The 22,674-nt window shown below is 44.2% G+C and overlaps 1 protein-coding gene across 8 annotated transcripts in view; it reads right to left on the bottom strand.

Annotated features, from left to right (window-relative positions):
- Positions 1–21,995, bottom strand: part of BMAL2 (basic helix-loop-helix ARNT like 2) — an 87,714-nt gene extending 65,719 nt beyond the window's left edge. For 6 of the 8 annotated variants that reach the window (XR_009521174.1, XM_060024491.1, XM_060024493.1 and 3 more), the window contains exon 1: positions 6,170–6,390. Coding sequence is in view for 6 of the 8 variants with exons in the window: in XM_060024491.1 (XP_059880474.1) it covers positions 6,170–6,365 (196 nt within the window). In the remaining 2 variants the exon portion in view is untranslated. Of the gene's footprint in view, positions 1–5,384; positions 5,450–6,169; positions 6,391–21,941 lie in introns of those variants that run through there. The other 2 variants (XM_060024495.1, XM_060024497.1) reach the window with 2 other exon arrangements.
- Positions 21,996–22,674: the final 679 nt, after the last annotated feature.

The following is a 22,674-nucleotide window of genomic DNA, read 5'->3' as shown; positions in this document are numbered from 1 at the left end:
TATTATTCCACAGTATTTTTTAAGAATTTAACCCAGGTGGACAATATGTCTAAAAGGGTTAAGATTTAGTACCTGCCCTTAAGAAGCTTATGATCCTGTATATGTTTGTGCATATGCAGGGGAACAGACATAGAAATCAAATACTGAATGCAATTAGACCTAGATGGAGACACAGGTTTGTGAGTTTATGCTGCCAGAACACAGAAGGAAGGGCACTTAATTCTGTTTTGGGAAAGGAGTAACATTTGAAAGCATTTTTTGGATGGGTATTTCAGACTAAGAGAACACCATGAACAGGAGGTGAAACAAATGCATTTAGTATAATCCTATGCTATCATTAAAAATGACGTTTGGGTAATGAATCCAGAAAACATATCAAAGTCAGGCGTTAGAAAATGCATCTGCTGATATGACTCTGATCAGTAAAATTGGACTTTTTCAAAACAATTTTACGTTCTCACACATGAAACTAAATGCACACTAAATTGACAGAACACCTATCAGACCAGAAACCAGATACCTAATCATCATGCACCATCCAGAAATGCAGCTTCCCAAGAAAATTCAAAATAGAGATGAGGTTTAGATTCACTGATATTTTGGACTTCCCTGGTGGTGCAGTGGTTAAGAATCCTCCTGCCAATGCAGGAGACACGGGTTTGATCCCTAGTCCAAGAAGATCCCACATTCCGCGGAGCAACGAAGCCCGTGCACCACAACTACTGAGCCTGTGCTCTAGAGCCCATGAGCCACAACTACTGATCCTGCGTGCCACAACTACTGAAGCCTACGTGCCTAGAACCCGAGCTCCGCAACAAGAGAAGCCACTGCAATGAGAAGCTGCGCACCACAATGAAGAGTAGCCCCTGCTCACCGCAACTAGAGAAAGCCCACGCACAGCAAAGACCCACTGCAGCCAAAAATAAATAAATAAAATAAGTTTATTTCAAAAATGTATATAAAAAAAGGATTCATTGATATTTCATGCAAGTCCATCAAGATTTATTTATCCATGAATCCTTACTACACTTGGAAAAGGCAGGCAAGTGTGTCCCCCATGACCACCTTTCCTGAATTCCAATCCAAACAGCCATACAAACCCTGAAGAAAAGCAGATATTTAGCAAGACTGGTCTTAACTGAAGCCAGCAGAGTATCTTGCTCAAAATGGGGGTTCATAGTGGGTGTTGAGATACAAGAGCCTAATTAGGTAATTTTCCAAATTTCCATCCATTCTCTTCAACAGGACTTGTCAACAGAATCTTCACACTTCAAATACCCCTACTCTTTTTGAAGGGTACTCAATTTCAGACTCCAGTGCATGCCTTCCTATTCTGGAAGAATTGCACCTGTGATAACCTGGTTCTTCCACCATCTCAGCCTCAGTCACCGGGGAAGAGGAGAAGAATCTGAACTTTGATTCAAAGGCAGGATTTCTACGGGGGTCTACCTACAGGGAGAAAATGAAGGAAACCACGTGGACACCCAGACAAAGTCGTATGAGGGAGACACTTTGCATTCACTAATAAATTAGCATCCTGTTTTTACATGTCAAAAAAATGACATTTAACGTCTCTCCCTATGATACCAGCCTGTGTCACTGGTCTCCCTCTTCTGTTCACTGAAAAGTGCAACACCTTTGGCAAGTGGGTGTGGCTTGGAGGAAGACGTTTCAGGGGCTGATAGAAGTTATATCCTAGGAAGCACTTATTTTCTTGTAGCACCATCCAGTTGCTGCATTTGAAGAACACTCTACTTGGTATTTGCCCTGTTATTTAATCTAAAGTCAGAGGGCCTGGAATTTTATTTTATTTTAATTTTGGTCTTATTTATACATGTTTAATTCACATGCACTCTTTTCCTTTTTTTGAAATATAAAAACTTTTAATGACGTATAGTTAATTTACAATACTGTGGCAATCTCTGCTGTAGAGCAAAGCGACTCAGTTGTACACAGAGACATTCTTTTTTAATATTCTTGTCCATTATGGTTTATCACAGGTATTGTGATAATACCTGTGCTGTACATTAGGACCTTGTTTTTTATTCATTCTAAATGTAACAGTTTGCATCCACCAACCCCAAACTCCCAGTCCACCCCTCTCCATCCCCTCCTCTTCCCTGGCAACCACAAGTCTGCTCTCTATGTCCATGAGTCTGTTTCTGTTTTGTAGATGTGTTCATTTGTGCCATATTTTAGGTTCCACATATAAGTGATATCATATATTTGCCTTTCTCTTTCTGACTTACTTCACTCTTTATGATAATCTCTAGTTGCATCCATGTTGCTGCAAATGGCATTATTTTGTTCTTTTTTATGGCTGAGTAGTATTCCATTGCATATATGCACCACATCTTCTTTATCCATTCACCTGTCAATGGACATTTAGGTTGTTTTCATGTTTTGGCTATTGTGAACAGTGCTGCTATGAACAGAGGGGTGCATGTATCTTTTTGAATTATAGTTTTGTCTGGGTATATTCCCAGGAGTGGGATTGCTGTATCATATGGTAATTCTGTTTTTAGTTTTCTGAGGAACCTCCATACTGTTCTCCATAATGGTTGTACCAACTTACATTCCCACCGACAGTGTAGGAGGGTTCCCTTTTCTCCACACAGAGGGTCTGGAATTTTAACCTGACCTGTGGACCAGAGAGGTTGAAAGTGCTTCACTCTTGGTTGATACTCACGTTGCCCTTCTGCCTGGGAGTCTGTCTGGCCCCTTTCCATAAACATTTTTTTTCCAACGCTTACAGCTCTTCAGTAGAAACTTGTTACATGCATCATCATTTGTGAAGTTGGAGAGTCACAGCTTCAGCTATTTGACAGGCTTCCCACAGTGAAGGCTTTGATCTCTAACACTCAGAAAATCTCGCAGCAAGCGGCTCTCCCATCTCTCCTTTCCTGCTGTACCACCTCACACAGGGCTCTGAGGAGCACGCTCCTTCTCAGGTGATGGGCACTCCCTACTTGGTCTGTTAATAGGCAATGTGAGGCAGAAATAAGAGGACATAATTTTAACTTTGTCTTAGCACCGATTTGGATGCTGTTATGGAGTGAATGTGTCCCACAAAATTCATATAAAATCTAATCCCCAATGTGATTATGTTTGGAGGTGGGGTCTTTGGGAGGTAATTAGATCCTGAGAGTAGAGTCCTCAAGAATGGGATTAGTGCCTTATCAGAAGAGGCCAGAGAGCTGGCTGTCTTTCTGTCACATGAGGCTACACCAAGAAGCTGGCCAGCTGCACCATCAGAGCACTCTCTCCAGAACCCAACCACACTGAAACCCTGATCTCAGACTTCCAGCCTGCAGAACCATGAGAAATAAATATCTGTTGTTGACAAAAAATAAAATAATGTTTATGGGTTTTATAACTATGGAAAATGTTTATGTAACATTTAGTTTAAAAAGCAGGATGAAAGACACAGAGACTACATAATATCAAGAAACTAAGATAATGTATTTTCAGGGAGAAAAAAATCTAGAAAGAAACACAGTGAAATGTTTCCAAGTGTTTTGTCTGAGTGGCCAATTAAAGCTTTTCTTCCTTTTTACTTTTCTGTATTGTTCTAAAATTTTACAAGTGTCATGTCTTACTTTTGTAAGACATACCTACAGTTCAGAAAGAAAAAAGAATATATATGAACTATTAGGGAATAGCAAGTAGATCTGTATGGCTGCATACAGTGTGAAACATTAGGAAATCAAGCTGGAAACACAGACTGAGCTAGTTGGTGGAGGGCCCTGGATGTCCTACTGCGGAGTCTGAGCTTGATTTCCAGGTAGCAGGGAGCTAGTGAAGTTACCTAGCACTGCATTTCAGCCCCCTTTGTTTCTTGGCCAATCAGCACGAAGGCAGAGGGCACATTTGTTCTCTCTTCTAGGAACTAGTCTTCCCATCATAAGCTACAACTTTTATCCTAATGCATTCCACCTTTGTCCAACCTGAACGGCTCACTTCTTACCTGGGTCCCTATTTATTTCTGTAATGAAGATTGTACTCAGAGCTGTTCACTGAACCCTTTCCGGCTTGGCTGGGAAAATAAGGCTTTGCTGCCAAGCATGAGCAGGGAAAGCCAAAGATCCTTCCACACGGGGATCAGGGTCCCACCTAAGGATCAACCACCACTTATCTCAGATACAGTATCAGAGCATCACAGAAGGAGCCACCTCTCCTGCGTAGGCTGGAGGAGGAAATGTTATACTCTTGGCCTTGACTTCAAACGTAGCAAGATGTCTAAAAGCTGGAGAACCAAAGCAGAGAAAATAGGTGGCTTTACTTGCCCAAGGCCAGTCACTAGCCGGGGAAGTATGCAGAAAGTCAAAAGAACAATGAATAAGTGATGCCTACAACATCCTACAATTGACCACTGAACAACACAGGTTTGAACTGCACAGGTCCACTTATACAAGGATTTCTTTCACTAAATACGTACTAGGGTACTACACAGTTGGCAGTTGGTTGAATGTATGGATGTGGAACCATGGATACAGAGAGCTGACTGTAAAGCTATACAAGGATTTTTGACTGCATGGAGGGTAGGGCACCACAATCCCCGCTGTTGTTCAAGGGACAACTGTAGTAAAATAGTGCATCACAGAGTACAGGCTGGTAGGAAAGCAAGAGACACCAAAAAGGAGCTGAAAGAACAGGCAGGTGGCTGGAATGTTTGTGTAAGTGGCAGAGTCATAAAAATACAAGACCATGGTCAGCAGGGAGAAGTTCAGACTTGGGGATTCAGAGGTAAAGCATCTGCAGCTGATTCAAGGGCGAAGTAAGAGGTGCCCAGGGGGCACTGCAGTGCAGTGACGATGGGGTATTCTGGGGAAGAGAAGAAAGACCAAAGTCATCCAGGATGACATCAGGGGATGGGCAGGAGAGGAAGATGTCTAAGAACACAAGGGGCAGCATCCTGGAGGTGGGTAGATGATTAAAATAAGGATAGAAGAGGGGTGAATAAACAGAAAACCTAAGTGAAGGTACAGGCACACCTCGTTTTACTGCACTTTGCAGATATTGTGCTTTTTACAAATTGAAGGTTTGTGACAACCCTGCATAGTGCAAGTCTATTGACACCATTTTCCCAACAGCTCACTTCATGTCCCTGCATCACACTGTGGTAATTCTCGCCATATTTCAAACTTTTTCATCATTATTATATTTGCTACAGTGCTCTGTGATCAGTGATCTTTGATGTTGCTATTGCAAAAAGATTATGACTCACTGAAGGCTCAGACGATGGTTAGCATCATATTAGCAATAAAGTATTTCAAAATTAAGGTATGTACATTTTTTACACATACTGCTATTGCACAGATTATAGTATAGTATAGACATAACTTTTACATGCACTGGGAAACCAAAAAATTCCTGTGACGCACTTTAATGCAATATTAGCTTTATGGCAGTGGTCTGGAACCAAACCAGCAGTATCTCCAAGGCATGCCTGTCATCAAGTGACAAAGGGGAATAACGTCTGGAAGAGGCAGTGAAGCTGAAATAAATGCCAACCTCACTTCCTAGTTCTGAAATATAGGAGAGAGTGATTAGCTTCCACAACCCCACTATGATCATTCCTTCAAATTTAGGTTGACCACATTACAGATCACCTGAGAATTACTGAAGTGAGAAAAGAAACGTTTTTCCCCCTATCAAACTGACTTATCCTAATAAATTATTGTACCCAAAAAGGAGTCTTGAAGAAGGGGAAGAGGTGAGAAGAGAGACACTCTCACAGTTTCATATACTTCTGGTGGGAATGAAAACTGGCATAACCTTTCTAAAATGCAATTTGGAAAACTGTATCAAGGGACACAAAGATACTTACATCCTTTGACCCAGAATTCTATTTCTTTGAGTTTATCCTAAAAATATTAAAGATGTACATACAAATGAACTAAAATATTTCAACAGTGTAAACCTAACAACAACCTAAAGGTATCAACAAACAAGGAAACAACTAAAACACTAGGCTGCAACCATGTGATGGACCGCTCTGCAGCTTTTAAATACAATGTTTTCCAATTATTTATGAAAGAGTAAATGCTATATGAAACACTAAATTTTGTACGTTTCTTTACTGTTTAAAAATACAGTATATTAATATAAGATTTAAGGTACACTAAGGCCAACAGATCAGGAGACAAAAAGGTAGACTGCTACTCACGGTTCCCAGGAGGAGGAGGCATGCCAGGCCACATGGGGCCACAAGGGAAAGCACCAGGGCCAGTCAGGAGGCAGAGGGAGAGGGGCATCTGTGGGTAAGAGTCTCTACTGTGGTTTCTGTGGGAAGGAATGGGCAAGACAGGCTGAGCAGGTTTAGTTTGGGCTAGTTTGAATGATTTCAGCAGCCTGTGGGGCATCGGGGCTGTCCCTCGTTGTCTGGTACCTGGCCCAGGGGCAATTAGGACAGGCAGACAGTAGCCCAGAGTGTGAGATCCCAATGAAGGAGGTGGCCGGGGTGTGGGCTCTGGATTGGCTGGTGTGGTATTTGACAAGCGCACTCACAGGGCAAGTTGTTTACTCTCAGTGGGCGGATCCTGGGAGGGGCAGTCCCTCCCGAATCAGCAGGGTCCCACATGTGAAAACATCAGAATACAGAAAATAAAGAACATGGTGAATGCATTTATTTTCCTTAATTTAAAATTATTTGAAAATAAAAATTTTCAAATTTTCTACAACACATACTATTTTTTTAATTTAGAAAAAATAAACATTCCCCCCAAAGTTTTGTGTTATGCACAAGCCTTGGGCATTTTTTTGAAAGGATAAATTTATACCACTATTTGAAGAGTCATGTATGCGGCCCTTCTTATATTGTTTTTTTGTTTTTGTTTTTGTTTTTTACATCTTTATTGGAGTATAATTGCTTTACAATCGTGTGTTAGTTTCTGCTTTATAACGAAGTGAATCAGTTATACATATACATATGTTCCCATATCTCTTCCCTCTTGCGTCTCCCTCCCACCCTCCCTATCCCACCCCTCTAGGTGGTCACAAAGCACCAAGATGATCTCCCTGTGCTATGCGGCTACTTCCCACTAGCTATCTATTTTACGTTTGGTAGTGTATATATGTCCATGCCGCTCTCTCTTATATTGTTTTTTAAAGCCAAAGAGCAAATACAGACTGCTGACACCATGAACTTGTTGTTGCTGAAGATGTGAGCACACACTGAGCCACTTTCATGGCACATCTTAATGTTTTCCTATGAGAAGCGACAGGGAGTTTCTAATCAAATGCACACGAGTCCAGACTGACCCTTGTCCTAAACTGTGTGTGAAAGAGAGGTCTGTTGGCGAAGTATTTAAGGAAGAGTCAAGAAGAAATTTTCCACAAGCGTTACCTGCCTATAGAGGATTCCCTTTGTTGAGGAGGCAGGGAGAGTAGGTAACTGTTCTGATTTCTGAAAGTGGCAGCCACGCTGGATAACCGACTGAAAGCACCCATCAGGTACAATGTTTAATGCTCTGGAAAGAACTGTGACACCACAGAGTCCATAAAAGGCTGTTGTCTGTGGCAGGCAATAGCCACAGTCTGCCCAAAGCACAGCTTCTTCATGGGGAGTGACGAAGTAACCTGACAGCCTGTACTGATTTCTGACGATTCTCCTAAGGGAAGAACCTCCTGACTGTATGGCCTTCATGGAGCCCAGCTCAAGTTCAGCCCCCACTGCAGTAACACTGCTTCCCACACGTGAGCAGCGAACCAGGCACAGCCAAGAGCACTTCTGTCCAAGCTTCCCCACCTCATTGTGTGGCTCCAGGTGAGTGGTTGACCCTCTCTGTGGAGTCCTCATCTGTAAAATTAGAGGTTATGATGCCGACTAGAGTTCCCTTGCAGAGCTTTGATACGAAAAAAAATGAGATAAATGTTGAAGCCTCTTGGAATCTATGAAGTTTTGCTGGACAGATAGTAGGTAGGACATTAATTACTTATCTGAATTGGGTATAATGGGCTTACGGCCACGCAAAAGATCTAAATGGATACCGATGTGCACCTCTCTCTACCCTCACACAAACGGTCAGATTGAATGATGATGTAACTGTTAAAGATGACTGAGGTCTGAGTCAAATTAAGGGGCAGCTACAGAGCTAGATTAAACCAGAAGTATAGTGTCAGATAATTCAGATCTCCGCATGAAAATCCTCATATAATCATTAAACAAGAAATCTCTCCCGCCGCTTCTGAAGAGGGTAATGTGAGACATTCATCAATAACCAAACACATAATTCAAAACTGTGATCGTTGCTGTGAAAAAAGCAGCACGCTACTCAATATGCAGACCACCAGCAGTATGATCATTGCACAAGGGCTTTGACTACTGCATTTCACTGCTCAAAATTCAACTGTGGCTCCCCACTGAATTTTTTTTTAATTGAAGTATAGTTGACTTCCCACGTTATGTTAGTTTCAGGTGTACAGCTCCGCGCTGAAGTGTTTGTTTGATTATTTATTTTTTTGCGGTACGCGGGCCTCTTATTGCTGTGGCCTCTCCCATTGCGGAGCACAAGCTCCGGACGCGCAGGCTCAGCGGCCATGGCTCACGGGCCCAGCCGCTCTGCGGCATGTGGGATCTTCCCGGACCAGGGCACGAACCCGTGTCCCCTGCATCGGCAGGCGGACTCTCAACCACCACGCCACCAGGGAAGCCCCCCGCTGAGTTTAAGATGACATGAAATACAAAGTTTTTCAGCCTCCCTACGAGCCTCACCGCATGCCGCTCTCTTACTCGTGACCCAGGCAACAGGCACAAAGCACTAAGTGACAGTCCCCAGCCATGTCATGTTCCCCCCTGGCTCTGCTTCTCTAGGCATGTTTATGCCTGGAATGCCCTGTCCCCAAATCAGGTTAACATAAACTTACTTGTCAAGACATGTTATCTCCACAAGAAGCCCTCTCTGACCACTGCCCCCCAAACCTGCCACCTAACTGGGGCCCCTCCTATGTAATCCAGTAGCACCTTGTAATTGATACCATCATTGAGCTGATCCCACTTCACTGTAATTATCTTGTCACTAGTCAGTCTCTCTCACCAGACACAGCTCCTTGAGGGCAGGGACCATGTTTGTATTCCCAGCTTAAAACAATCCCTGACACACCACCCACACTCAATAATTGAGGAAATGACGGATTATTCAATTAACTAGTATTAGGTCAATTCCTTACCTATTTGGAAAATATTAGATCTCTATTTCCCGCTATTTACCAAAATAAATTTGTGCTGGATGAATGAGTTAAATGTAGGAAAATAAAATCATAAAAGTATAAAGAAAAAAATATGTGACTGTTTACATAACCTTAAAGTGAGGACTTTCAAAGTATGAGGCCAAAGGTAAAAACCACAAAAGAAATGATTACATTAAAAAGTTAAAATTTCTACATATCAAAAACCACCATAAAATTAAGACATGAAAAAACCAGGAAAAGGTTTCCCCAAGCCCTTCCCTCCACCCCAATCCCAGGCAAACAGTGACTTGCTTTTAGTTTTTTAACCATTTGTTTGCATTTTCTAGATTTTATATAAATAGAATCATATGACATACCCTTTTGAGTCTGGCCTCTTTCCCTCATAATGATTTTGAGATTCATCCACGTTGTTGTGCGGTTTTATTGCCAATTTGTTTCCCCTTGGGTGGGTATCATATTTTGTGTATCCACGGAATTCATTTGTTGATGACCATTTGGCTTATTTCCAATTTTTGGCTATTGTAAATAAGGCTGCTTCAAATATTCATGTACCAGTCTCTGCTTAGACAAATGTTTTCCTTTATCTTGGGTAAATACTTAGACACAGAACATGGGTTGCAAGGTAGGTACATGTTTACATTTTGGGGAAACTGCCACACTGTGTCCCTAAGCGTTTATGCCATTCCACGTTTCCACTAGCAGTATCTCAGAGTTCCAGCTGCTCCATCCTCACCAACAACTGGCATTGTCAGCCTTTTTAACTTTATTCATTCTAATGAATGGGTTGTGCGATGGATTACATAGTAATCCATGTAATTTTAAGATGTTTTTATTAGTTGAAAAGGTTACTTCTTGGAAAGCCAAAAAGTCTCTCTGTAATTTCTATCCAACATCCCTATGTCTGATGAGTCTAATAAGTTTCAATTCAGTTGCAAGTACTTGCATACTTACTACTGTGCAAGGCACTGGGCCTTCACTTTAAACTGTTGATTCGGGCTTCCCTGGTGACGCAGTGGTTGAGAACCTGCCTGCCAATGCAGGGACGCGGGTTCGAGCCCTGGTCTGGGAAGATCCCACATGCCGCGGAGCAACTGGGCCCGTGAGACACAGCTACTGAGCCTGCGCGTCTGGAGCCCGTGCTCCGCAACGAGAGGCCGCGACAGCGAGAGGCCCGCGCGCCGCGATGAAGAGTGGCTCCCGCTCACCACAACTAGAGAAAGCCCTCGGACAGAAACGATGACCCAACGCAGCCAAAAATAAATAAATAAAATGTAAACTGTTGATTCATTCATGTAATTTTAGAACTGTAACTAACATTAGAGATGGTCTAGTATAGCTCCTTCTTCTTCCAAGAAAGAAACAGAATTCCATAGTTGATTAAGTTCCTTGCCCTTTATCATACAGCCAGACATTGATGGAGGAGGGACTGCTATGTAAGTCTCCTGATTCCCAGGTAGGGATTTTCTCGAGTAAACCCAAATCTGTCTTTTCTACGGGCTGCTGTTAAGTCACATCTTTACCATTTCATACGTCTGCATTTTGTTTTACACTGAGGTGCTGGCCCTTTTTTTGTCGTTAAGTTTAATCTTCTTTGGTATCACCCTATAAACATCTTTTTGGATTCAGAATCTGTCTACCAGATTGACTAAGCCTCCTTAAAATACGCCATCTGCAAAAGTGACCAGCATGACATTTACATTTTCAAACCAAATGTCCGGCTGGCATGTTTAACAGCAACAACAAAAAGCCAAAGAGGGAAGAGTAGGGAATTATTCACTGTGACCAAATACAGCATAGACAAAGCGAGAGCTCAAGTCAGAGTCACAGAGGTAAGCCAAAGGTTGACACTAGGGAAGAGATGTGAATGGTCAGAGTGGACTCAAACAATCACTCAGCCATAGGAGAAAGGATCCACTTTGGGTTGGGGAAAGCAGTCTGGGAGTACGACAGTGAACAATGCAAGGGTGTCAGAGAGCCTCAGGGATTAAGTGGTGTTCGCTGCATGGACTATGTTGGGTCTCCTGGCTTAAAATGGGCCAGAGGGCAACCTGGTTTCCTATATGACACATCCCTGCTACTAGTAAGGAGGGGCCAGGGATCTCCCAGGCTTGCTCTGTGCAAAGGCATTTATATTCCAGAGCACGTGTGAGGTAACATGTGGATTTGCTTACATCATCCCCATCTGACTAGGTACTAAAAATGGCTTTAAAATAAGCAGGTGCCCTGGATCTCCTGCATGGCATATGCTAAGGCCCTCCATATCTGGTCATGAGGGCGCAGTGCTCAGGGTGGAACACAAACCAATTGCATGGGTGTGAATGGGAGGAGTAGGATACAGGAGGATAGGAAATTTATGGCTTCTAAACCTTAGAATGAGCTAAAAAGACAGTTCCCCAGTGTGCAGCACAACAGTACAACACAACAGGTAGAAAGGGCATGGGAGGAAAAGAGCTAGCCAAGTCCCCTATTGGCCTAGTCACCTGGTGAGTGGAACCTGTCAGCTGTGGCCCTTGGACATCCTGCATGTCGTGCCATCAGTACATACTCATCAAGCTCCTGTGAAGCAGACACCGTGCTGTAGGGGCTGAGAATATGATGGTGACCAGAGACCGCTCCTTCATGGAACTGGAAATCTGATCGATCCTCCTGTAATACCTGGGATTCTACCAGGTATTAACCAAAGGCTTGAGTGCTGCTGGTGGTGCGGTGAAATGGAAAAAAAGGACAAATTATTGGGAAAAGGCATCATTTACGCATTTCAATGAATAAAATCTGGAACGTGATCTTAAACGTTAAGGTTCACAGCCCACTCGCTTGCTGTATGACATTCAACGCCAAAGATGTTATTCCTATAGACTTTTAACAGTTCCTAAGTTCGTTCATTTGTTAACGAGTTGTTTCTCATCCGACAGAGTGGGGAAGTGGAAGATTCTCTTGGCTAATTCTTTATTTACTATTTGATTCAACTACTGTTTGATTGACCTATATTCAAAAGTACTGCCTTTTAAGTATCTGTTTTGATCTGGAAAAAAACAAACAACTTTTGCTCAAAAAGATAAAAATTACTATAAAATATAAAACCCTAAAAATATACACCTGATTTTCTTAATTTGCAATAAAAGATTAAGAGGAGGGAAAGGGAACAAAAGACGTTATCCTGTCCAATTCACTCACCTTACAGTTGAGGAAACTGAGGCTCAGAGTGTGAAACAAGATGCCCAGCTGTGTGTTACACTACAGTTTCAATAAAAGAAACAGAACTTAAATACAGTAGCCTCTTTTGGAGAAACAGTTCTCATGCATGTCCCACTCTCAATCACTACAGAAATTCAAAAACAAAAACAAAAACAAAAGCACTCAATGCCACTGGGGAAGGCAGTCCTCCCTCCCGCGAGCTTTTAGCAAGCAAGCGGTGCGTAGCGCTTTTGGGGGAGGGAGTACACTACTGCAGTAATATACTGAGGAAAGCCATAAACACAGTGAGTCTGGATTGCAGTAAGACATTTTTTTCAAAGATGGAGAGTAGTGAGCTACTTTAATTCTCCAATATAGTCTTGAGAAAAAAAACGGATGAGAAGAGATTTTCGGTAGGAACATCAGTTAGGCAGCACTTCCTGCAGTAAACCAGACTGGTCAGGAGAGTGATAAGAAAGGGGATTAAGTCACCAATGCTGGGCGAGATCACAGCTGCTGCTGCTGTCAGCATCCCCACTTCCACCACCACCACCAGTTAAATAATCTTGTGCTGAATCTTTACACGCCAGGCACCGTGACCTTTACATACCTTACTTCGTACAATCCTCACAACAGCCCTATGGCGATGGTTTAGCGTACAAGGAGACAGCCTCAGAGGAATGAAGTAACTTGCTGCCGCGGTCTTTTTGCCGTGTCAGCTTGGTTGGCTACAGTCCTCAATTCACTCAGTCAGATACGAATCTAAGTGTTGCTGTTGAAGGTATTTTGTAGATGTGATTAAACTCTATAATCAGTTGACATTAATAGGGGTGACTGTCCTAGATTAGGGTCAGGGTTAGAGTAGGGCTAGGGTTATCTAGGGTTATCCTAGATGATATGGGTGGGCCTCATTTTATCAGTTGAAAGGCCTTAAAAACAGAGCTGAGGCTTCCCTGAAGAAGAAACTCTGCCTACGGACAGCTGCTTCGGCCTGTGCCTGAGAGCTCCAGCCTGCCTTTTCTGATGGCCCATCCTACGAATTCCAGGCTTGCCTGGTTTGCTCCCACATTTGCGTAAGCCAATTCCTTGTAATAAATCTCTTAATATACATATCTCCTACTGGTTCAGCTCCTCTGGGTGAACGCTGACTGGTACACATGCCAAAGATCACACAATTATTAGGTGAAAGAGTTCACATTCTTCCAAAGCCAAAAGTAGGCCAGTATTCCACACTCCCTCCCAACAGGAGCTCAGTTTTAGACATCAGAACATCACAGAAATGGTACCTCATCCAGAGGTCTAGCAGGCTTTGAAGAAGAGGATAAAAGCTCTGGAGGCCAGTCTGCCTGGGTTCAAATCCTGGTTCTGCTACTTACTATGCACACTTTACCTTGGGCAATGTACTTAAAATCTCTGTGTCTCAATTTCTTCCTCAGAAACATGGAACAATAATAGTACCAACTTTACAGATTTGCTGAAGATTCGTGAATCATACCATGTCAAGCATTTAGACAACTAGCACAGAGTAAATCCTCAACAAAGGTTAAGAATTATTCACTCTTTAGAAGAGCCAAAAAGTGAGAATGATCCATGCTAAGCTTTTGAAATGGGGCAAAGCGGGAAGAGAAACACCCAGAATGACTCGAAGGAAATCGGAGTCACGGGAAACCACGCAGTTATGATGCAGAATATAATCAGAGTGATATAAGCACCTAAGAATGCTTCCCTGACGACGACTGTTGCAGAAAAGGCCAATCTTCCAGAGGCATTATAACCTCATCCAGGATGGCAAAAGCAAGAAAAAGCAGTTCATTCAGAATTTGTTCCACACTGAGACAGAAAATTCCCCTAACCTGGTCCAGGCCTGATTGATCCTCATGCATAAGAATGCGGGGTTCAGCATTTTCAGTATCAGCTGCTTTCTCCTGAAGTCACAGAAACATCTTTAGATTTTGATGGGCTACCCCACAGCATTGTTACACAGGAAGATACAACGCAGTACATAGGAAACACAGTGTAGGCTATTATCATGAGTAATATTAGTCAGGTATGATTTGATATGCAAAATTCGATACAGAACCTACAAAACATATCATGGTTCTTCACATCTAAAGTATCAACAAAGTAAGACACCTTCAGTTAACTTTGGGGAAAAAAAAATTTGTCAGTGTGCACAAAAATATTTGTGTATCTCTTTACCCAATGGTGATTAGTCTAGAAAGAAGGAGACCCTTTAAAAGGGGGTGGGGCGGGAAGCACTGCCACTGCAACAGGAAAACGCTGAAGTCCTAAAACTGAAACACAGTATGAGTTTTAAAAGTAATAAAACCCAACATGACATTTATGACTTCAATATTATCTACAGATAACATACCATAGTTATAATGATGATTAGAATCTAAAGCTGCCTTCGGGCTCTTCCTAAACGAATAGCTAACAAAAAATTATTTTAAAACCTCTTGATAAAGAATTCGGCCTAGACGTCTTCTAAAATTTGAGGTGTGAATTCGAACGTCCTTCTAAGATCTGGCTGCTTGGTTTGCGACCACATGTCCCGGAGGTGGCAACGGTTACTGCTGCTGAAAGGAACTGACAAGCCAAAAGCTCTATGTGAACTCAAGTTGAAAAGTAAAGAAAAGAGAATTGTCCTAAAGAAACCACTAGCGCCATGATGCCTGGAAAATTGAGTCTGGTCTCTCTTTCCTAGGTCAGTGCTGTTGTCTGGATGACTCATTCCAGAAGAGATGGCCTCCCTACAATGCAATACGGTTTGTCTCCCTGGTAGTGTAAGCACTGCCTACCTTTGGGTACCACGTAACTCAGAGAGGAAATCCAATACTCCAACCAGGGAGCTGGGAAGAAAGACAAATGTAGAGCCAGAGATTGCGTTCAACTTTTTCAGTAAAAACTATTCTCTAGATTTTGACAAAACAATTACTAATCTTCACTATCTTCTATGCCTTTAAACATATATTGATCTCTGCTGTGAAAAGCATTCAATTTCAGTTCTGCTCATGGTATGCTGATCTCTCTTTCACAATCTGTATTTCTATAAAATACATACGGCTTTGGTACCGTCTAGCTCAACAACAACCTCTTCTCCCTATATTCTCCTCTCCTAAGAAAAAAAGATGCAGAGGTATTTTGATATATATATAAGAGCTTCTGCTTTCAAGTAACTTCTAAGCCAGAGATCCTCTGCACGGTGTCTGAATCAAAATAAGAACATCTTCTGATGTTATCACACACAGGTGTTTCCAGGAGTGCTCTTTTCACATTAGGAACATGTTCTGACTTGCCTGGCAATGGATTCCTTTTGGTTTATAAATCTTCACTGTTTGTTTTGGAAGTCAAGGTTGAGAGCCTGGTGCAGCCCTGTCCCGTGCAGCTGCACGGGAAGGGTCTGAGATCAGGCCAGGAGCACATGTCCATAGGAGGGGCACATCAGCGACGGGGACAGTGGAACAACATAGGTCATTACACTGAACAGATGATGCAAGTCCAGAAACCTGCTTCTCAACTGGCTGCAATGGGAATAAATGAAATAGCACTAGTGAGGCTTTTCAGAAGAAAGAATGTGAAATGGATTTAAAGATATAAGCAGCTGCTTTTTTTCAGGGAAAAGAGGATGAGACAAAGTAGTGTCCCAGGTGCACTTGGAGTGAAGGCTAAGACCATACAACTAATCATCTGCCGAGAACCAGGATCTCTGATTTTTTTCTTTCTGATCAGAAACATGCCACAACTAGCCTTTCAGGGTGATACAAACGCTCTCTTGCTGGCCAGGGACCCAAAAGAAGCTACATGGATCTTTCCTTTTGGAGAGAAGGCAAATCACCAGGCTGTAACTCAGGCTTTCTGTGTTAACTGTCCTGCCACATCACAGGCGTGGGAGGGGAAGCCCTCGATGGCACTAACAAGACGACGACAGGCCAGTTCTTCCTTTTCCACTTTTCCTGGCCAGACCCAAAGGATCTTAGCAACAGTTTTTCCAAGCACATCACTGACAATTTTCCACATCCATGCCTAGTCTCTGTCCTGGAGGACCCTCTTCTGGGCTGCTAAACAAGAGTTGTCTAGTCACCAATACTAAACTTGACCTCTTCTCTAAAAGCCTTCTCTGAGTCCCTCCCCCACAAACTAGGTATAATTTTTCCCAACTTTGGGTGAGGAGGCTCACTCCTAGCAGTTAAACTATAGATTTTGCTAAGGTCTATCTTACACGACACATCAGGCTTTTCACCTTGCCTAATACATCTTATAAGCTCTTTAACCCTTTTGCTTGATTTATCCATTTCTTTATCTCTGTTTGCCTAGAACAGTAGTAAGTACGTACTGAATGGATACTTTGTGAATGAACCAGCCCTGCCTGTACCTCAAACCAATATTCACTTAAAATCGATAAAACTTGATTAGGTACTTAATAGGTACGAGGAGTTGAAGACTGTAAAGATGATCAAGAACCAACCCTGTTCTCCTAGGAATGTGCCACCCAAGGATGGAGCTAAGATGCGTACATATGCCGTGGCAAGCAGGCACAAATGTTCTCATAGGCACACCAAAATCTACAGTGTGGAAATAGAAGGGGAGAATCATTTCCATCTAGGGATGGGGGAAGTTCTGGGAAGGGTTCGTGAGGAGAAGAAGAAAAATCATTTGTTGAACATCAGATTTCACTATACAGTTTGGAATCATCTCATTTAATTCACCATAACTCTCCAAGGTAAATTTTTAACCCCCATTCTATAGATGAGGAAATTGGGGCTCAGAGCAGTTAAATAATTTGGCTGAGGTCACATAGCTAGTATATAAACTCGCACTCACATTCCCAATGGCCTGGCTCCAAAGCTTGTGCTGATTTTCCTACACCAGATCTTCTGCTCCACAGGCGGATGAAACATAGTGATTCCTGAGCTCGGCCCTCAAGACTCCTACAGGCCCATCTGGAGAGAGGGCAAGACAGTCCAGGAGCAGTGAACAGCCTAAGCAGAGGCCTGGACGTGGGACCGTTTAAACCGTATGGGGAAAGGCACATAACTGAGTCTAGTACATGTAAGGGAGACACAGTGGAGATGTTTTGGAAGAGAAAGTTGATCGATGCTTCTCTACTTTCCCTGTAATAGGCTCAGAATATACAGTAAAGCATACTTCTTACCTAAGTAAAAATATTAATAAAATATTGTAAGTAAAACATTTGGAATGTATTGGAAATTGCTGTTTTATAGCAATCATCTTGACCCTCAATTGTAAGTATCCTATCATGCAAACCATGTTAAGAGGAAGAATGAGTCTCTATGTCCTTTTCCTTCAGTCTTCTTTGTTTTTCTCTCTCTGTAAAGACACTGTCTAGAGATTTAAATCATAAGATTAAAGACTAGAGAAACGAAATACTAATTTACTTAGATAAATGACAAATTTCTTATCATGCCAACCAACATTTAAGTATTTTCAAATGAGAATTTTAACATTATATAACTGGACTGATTTAAATATTTTAATTAGTTTTAAAATATTTTAAGGTTAAAAATTGCAGGCTGGGTAAACGAGATATTATAGCCTAAAGTGATATAACACTACGTGTCAGAGACCAGTAAATGTGACTTCACCCGAGTAAGAGAACAAAACAGGGCGGGGAGCGTGTACAGCCAAGTGCTTCATAAATTAGCGGTAACTATCCAGAAACACTACACACTACTGCAGAGAACATCTTTCACCTGGGGTCGCAGCTCCACTAAGCTTAAATTGTAGGTTCTTCTAAGCTCTCAGAGCCTCCTGCCGCCTGGAAGGAGAGAGGCATTGGGTGAAGCAGGGGGTACAGAAGGGCTGAGATTTGGGGGGAGCCACTCCATACAGCAGACTTGCAAAAACCAGAGCAAGAAATCACTGTCTCAAAGCAAAGGCAGATGGCTCAGGTACACTTGTCTCCTGTGGGGCACCTGGCTCACTGAGCCACTGGTGATGCTGATGCTGACCCAGATCCCAGGCACCTGTGTTACTCAGCTGTCGTGGTGGAAATCTGCAGGTCTTCAGCTCAATGGGGCAACTGAAGTCAGGGCTATAGAATGAAATGTTATCACCTTGGTTATGATGTCCTGAACATTATGTAAAGGGAGAGGTTTCGAAAGGATGCTCTAATCAATGTTCACTGCACAGAAAAAGATCATGCTTTTTAGAACCAGGAAGTCTTTCCACAAGGAAAAAAGTACACTGAAATCACTGTATTTACAAATATTTTGGTTTTCCCATATATTTTTTTTATTTTTTGCGGTACGCGGGCTTCTCACTGTTGTGGCCTCTCCTGTTGCAGAGCACAGGCTCCGGATGCACAGGCTCAGCGGCCATGGCTCACGGGCCCAGCCGCTCCGCGGCATGTGGGATCTTCCCGGACCAGGGCATGAACCCGCGTCCCCTGCATCGGCAGGTGGACTCTCAACCACTGCGCCACCAGGGAAGCCCTCCCATATATTTTAAACATTAAATTTCTTTTTATTTTTCCTGGAGTCAAACTTTGATGGGTGTCAGTCCCTACCCTCCCTTCCTTCTCTCCCCCATCTCTCCTCACCTCCATCCCTCCTCAGCCCTCCCCCCTTTCCCCCAGTGCTCCTTTTCTTACTTCCCCATTCCCTCCTCTGCCTCGTTCTCCCTCGTCTCCTCCCCCTCTGTCCTCCCCTTTACACCCTTTCTACCCGGCTACTTCCCTCTCTCTCTCCTCCTCTCTCTTTACTCCACCCCTCCTCTCCTCACTCCTCCTCCCCCTTCTCTCTTTTCCTCTCCCTTTCCTTAACCTAAAACATGTGAAAAGTAATTTTAGTCCATCCTGGTTTATCCTGAGTAATGCACGTCAGGCTGAAACTTTGCCTAAGGATCTAGGCCAGGAAAAGGAGTTTATGCAAAGTTGATTAAGACATGACTTTTGATGTCACGAATGACAAAAATGAACTTAAGCCACTATAACTACACCTCAAAAGAGTTGGATCTGATAACATCACAGGTGAGAACATGGGACGGTAAGGTAAAAGATAGGGGTGGAGGGAAGGGAAGGTGAGAAAGCTGCCCCTCAGATGCCTAGACCGAAGAGCAAGTCTGGCAGTCAGTCGTGGGAAATGTGCTGCTCCCCCAAGATTGGCTGCTTCCTAACTCCAAGGATTCTGGAATCTGTTACCAGGAGGACGCCCAGGCACTTGACAGCTTGCTTTATCTTGGTGTTTACCATAGCCTGTCAAAAACAAGTGAGCAGGCAATTATGTACCAGCTGATTTCAGGTGGCCATCTTCAAAACCAGGCGCCCAGTTTTTTCAGCAGTGGAACCAAACCATGGGGAGGTTTCTCCATACACCAGTCTTAGATTTTTTTTTTTTGGCCCCGCTGCACAGCATGCAGCATCTTAGTTCCCTGACCAGGGATTGAACCCGTGGCCCCTGCAGGGGAAGGGCAGAGCCCTAACCACCAGAACTCCAGGGAATTCCCAGATTTTTATTTTACCGTGAGGGCCTGAATGTCAAATTGCCTAGGAAAAAGGAATCTGCAAGGATTTTGTGCCAGGGAAAAAAACCATGGCCCTGGATTCTGACATTGAGAATTCTGTTTTGTTTCAGTTTTCTTCTCCAGGAATGGGAGAACTTGTAACAATATTTTTTTTTCTCCCTCTTTAGATAAAGAGGGTGTCTGGAAGTGAGCACACTGCTCATCAACCATCCAGCCAGCCAGGAAAGAAAGGAGAGCAGCCCAGGCAGTAGTCACAGATTTTAACTTCAGGTTTGTCAATTTCTGGCTACAGCCTCAGTGTTCTCACCTCATCTATGAAAGGGAGATAATATCTCCTACATCACAGGGCTGCTGTGAGGCCACAGAAGGTCTCCCTCATGAAATGCCTGGTACATAATAGGACCTCAATAAATGCTGGCCCTTCCGGCCCCCATGGAAACTTTGCTCCTCTTACCTAAGAAAGATTAGTGTTGATCACTCCCAAGTTAACATCTGGTATTCAGCTAAATATCAGTAAACTTTGTCCAAATACTTGTCATAAGACTTACCTGGTGAAAGCCCTGTTTTGAATTGGTAGGTATATTTTCACATGTCTTTTTTTCAGAAAAGCCCAAATAGTCTTTCAATTTGGCCAATTTCAGCTTGTGTGCAACAACACTTTCTTAATAGGCTAAACGAGATTCATTACTTTCACAAAGCAAATTGAAGCTGTAAACTAATAACTATATTAAGCTAATATTTACAGCATACTTACTATTTCCCAAGAACTGAGCTAAGCACTTTATAGGTATTTAAATATATTCATATCTCCTTTAATCGTCACTATTCTATAAGACAGATACTATAATTATCCCCATTTTACAGATGAAGAAACTAAGGCTAAATAGCAATAACTTAACCCAGGTGACAGAGTAAAGGGCAGAGTTCAGTCACAGCCAGAGCAGAGAGGATGTCTGAGCTTAAAACGATGCCTTCTCTTTTCAAACCAGTGCTTACTCACATCTTCATATCGTCCAGAAAGACTTCAAATATTCACATGACAGAATTTTAGAAATCTCCGCATGACCCAAATCCCCACAACTGTATTAGATTTTTCAAAAGCACCTCTTCTCATGATGCTGTATTTCAGAGAACAATCTAAACTCATCACAATATTCCAAAAGGAAAGTGGAAATTTAATAAACTGCTTCCCTGAACTTCTCTCTGCCAGTCTTCCTTTAGCTATTTCTATGGTTTTTTTTCCTGCCTCCTGTTCGTCTTAAGTAACAAATATTTTATGATCAGCCCATAATTACATGAGTAGTCATACGGAAGAGACCGCCAGTGAATACCAAAGAGAGGAAAAAGACGTAGCAACGCTTCCAGCTCAAGTCACAAAAACTCCAAAGAAATATAAAACGAAACAAACCAATTCCACTGATGGCTTTCCTAAAGCTGTAGTGGCACAAGAGCCGCCTCTCGCTGACAGAGAGCTGTTGCGGTGCAATCTGTGGTTTTCGAGAGTACGAAGTGCGGGGAGCCCTGCCTCCCCGCGCTCGTCTGCCGCTGGGCAGTTTTTGAAGAAGGGAACAGAAGTGAGTATTTCCAGTTCAGAGGGGATGGGCTCGCAGAGCCCGAGCTCCTTTAATGGCTGCTGGCAACTGGTTTATACACGGGAAAAACGAAATCTAAGAAGTCCGCACAGCAGTCCCTGCAGACGGCGAAGTGAACGCCCAGTGGTGGGCGGGGTCAGGCTGCTCGCCATCACAGGGTGGATGGTCCCTCGCCAGCTCACCTTCGTCGACACGTCCGGCCCGGGGCCAAGAAACTGGGCTGCTGGCAGTCCGAAAGCCGGCGGCGACCGCGGGCGTCACTCCCCGCCTCCCGGTCTCGGGGAGGATGCGCGGGGCGACGCACCGCACCTGTACCGCAAGGAACGACCTTGGCCCCAGAGGCCACAGCAGGTGATGCCGGGCCGGAGGACAGCCCCCCCCGCAAAGTGCGCCCACCTGGCGTCGCCGTGCCGGCCGCTTGCCCCTCAGCCTGGCCCGAGCGCCCCTAGCGCATCGGGCGCCGCTCTCGCAGCTGGAGCCACGCGCCCGCAGCCTCACCTCTCGCCGCCTCCTCCTCTTCCGTCGCCATCGCAGGAGCCACCCGGCCGACTCCGCAGCCCCCGGGCCGGCAGCATGGAGAGCCCCGGGCTCGCCCTGCGCCGGCCCAGGCGGCGGTCCCGGGGTGAGGGCGCGGGCACACGCGGGGCTCTGCCCGGTGCCGCGGCGGCCGCCACTGCAGCCCCCGGGCACGCGGCCAGCGGAGTCCGCGGAACGTGCGGCGGGGATTCGCCCGCTCGCGGGGGTCTGGGCGCCGCCGGACCGGGGGCGGGAGAAAGGGACGGCGCGCAGGGCGGAGTCACGGCGGCCCCGCCCCGCCCCGCCGACCCCTGCGGCAGGAGGTAAAGTGCGTAGAGGCCAGCGACAAAGCCCCTCGAGGCTTTCTGGAAACCGGCCTCTTTAAAACAGGTTTCCCCGATCACTTACAGGTCAGTCGTCTGCCTATTTTGGAGGTAGGAGTTGTTTCCCTTGGGGGGAAAAGGTAAAGGATGGATGCAAATCATTGCATGGCGGGGGTTACGGGGCCGGGGGCGTAGGGGTGCGTGGGAGGGGCTTCCGGGGGGAGCTGGAAGGGGGACTGCTCCGGCCCCTTCTCTTTTCTGCCGTGGAAGGGCTTAGCTGCGAAGACGAGGGTACGATGACAGAGAGGGGTCACCGAGGAAGCCCTTTGGGATACTGCAACAGTTGTTGTGAATCCAGAAGCAAGATCCTTTGCGGATCACTTGACAGCCCC

This window comes from Delphinus delphis, chromosome 11 (genome assembly GCF_949987515.2).
Source record: "Delphinus delphis chromosome 11, mDelDel1.2, whole genome shotgun sequence".
Classification (NCBI taxonomy): Eukaryota; Metazoa; Chordata; class Mammalia; order Artiodactyla; family Delphinidae; genus Delphinus; species Delphinus delphis.
Note: the sequence above shows the minus strand (reverse complement) of the source record. Positions and strands in the feature narration are given on the sequence as shown.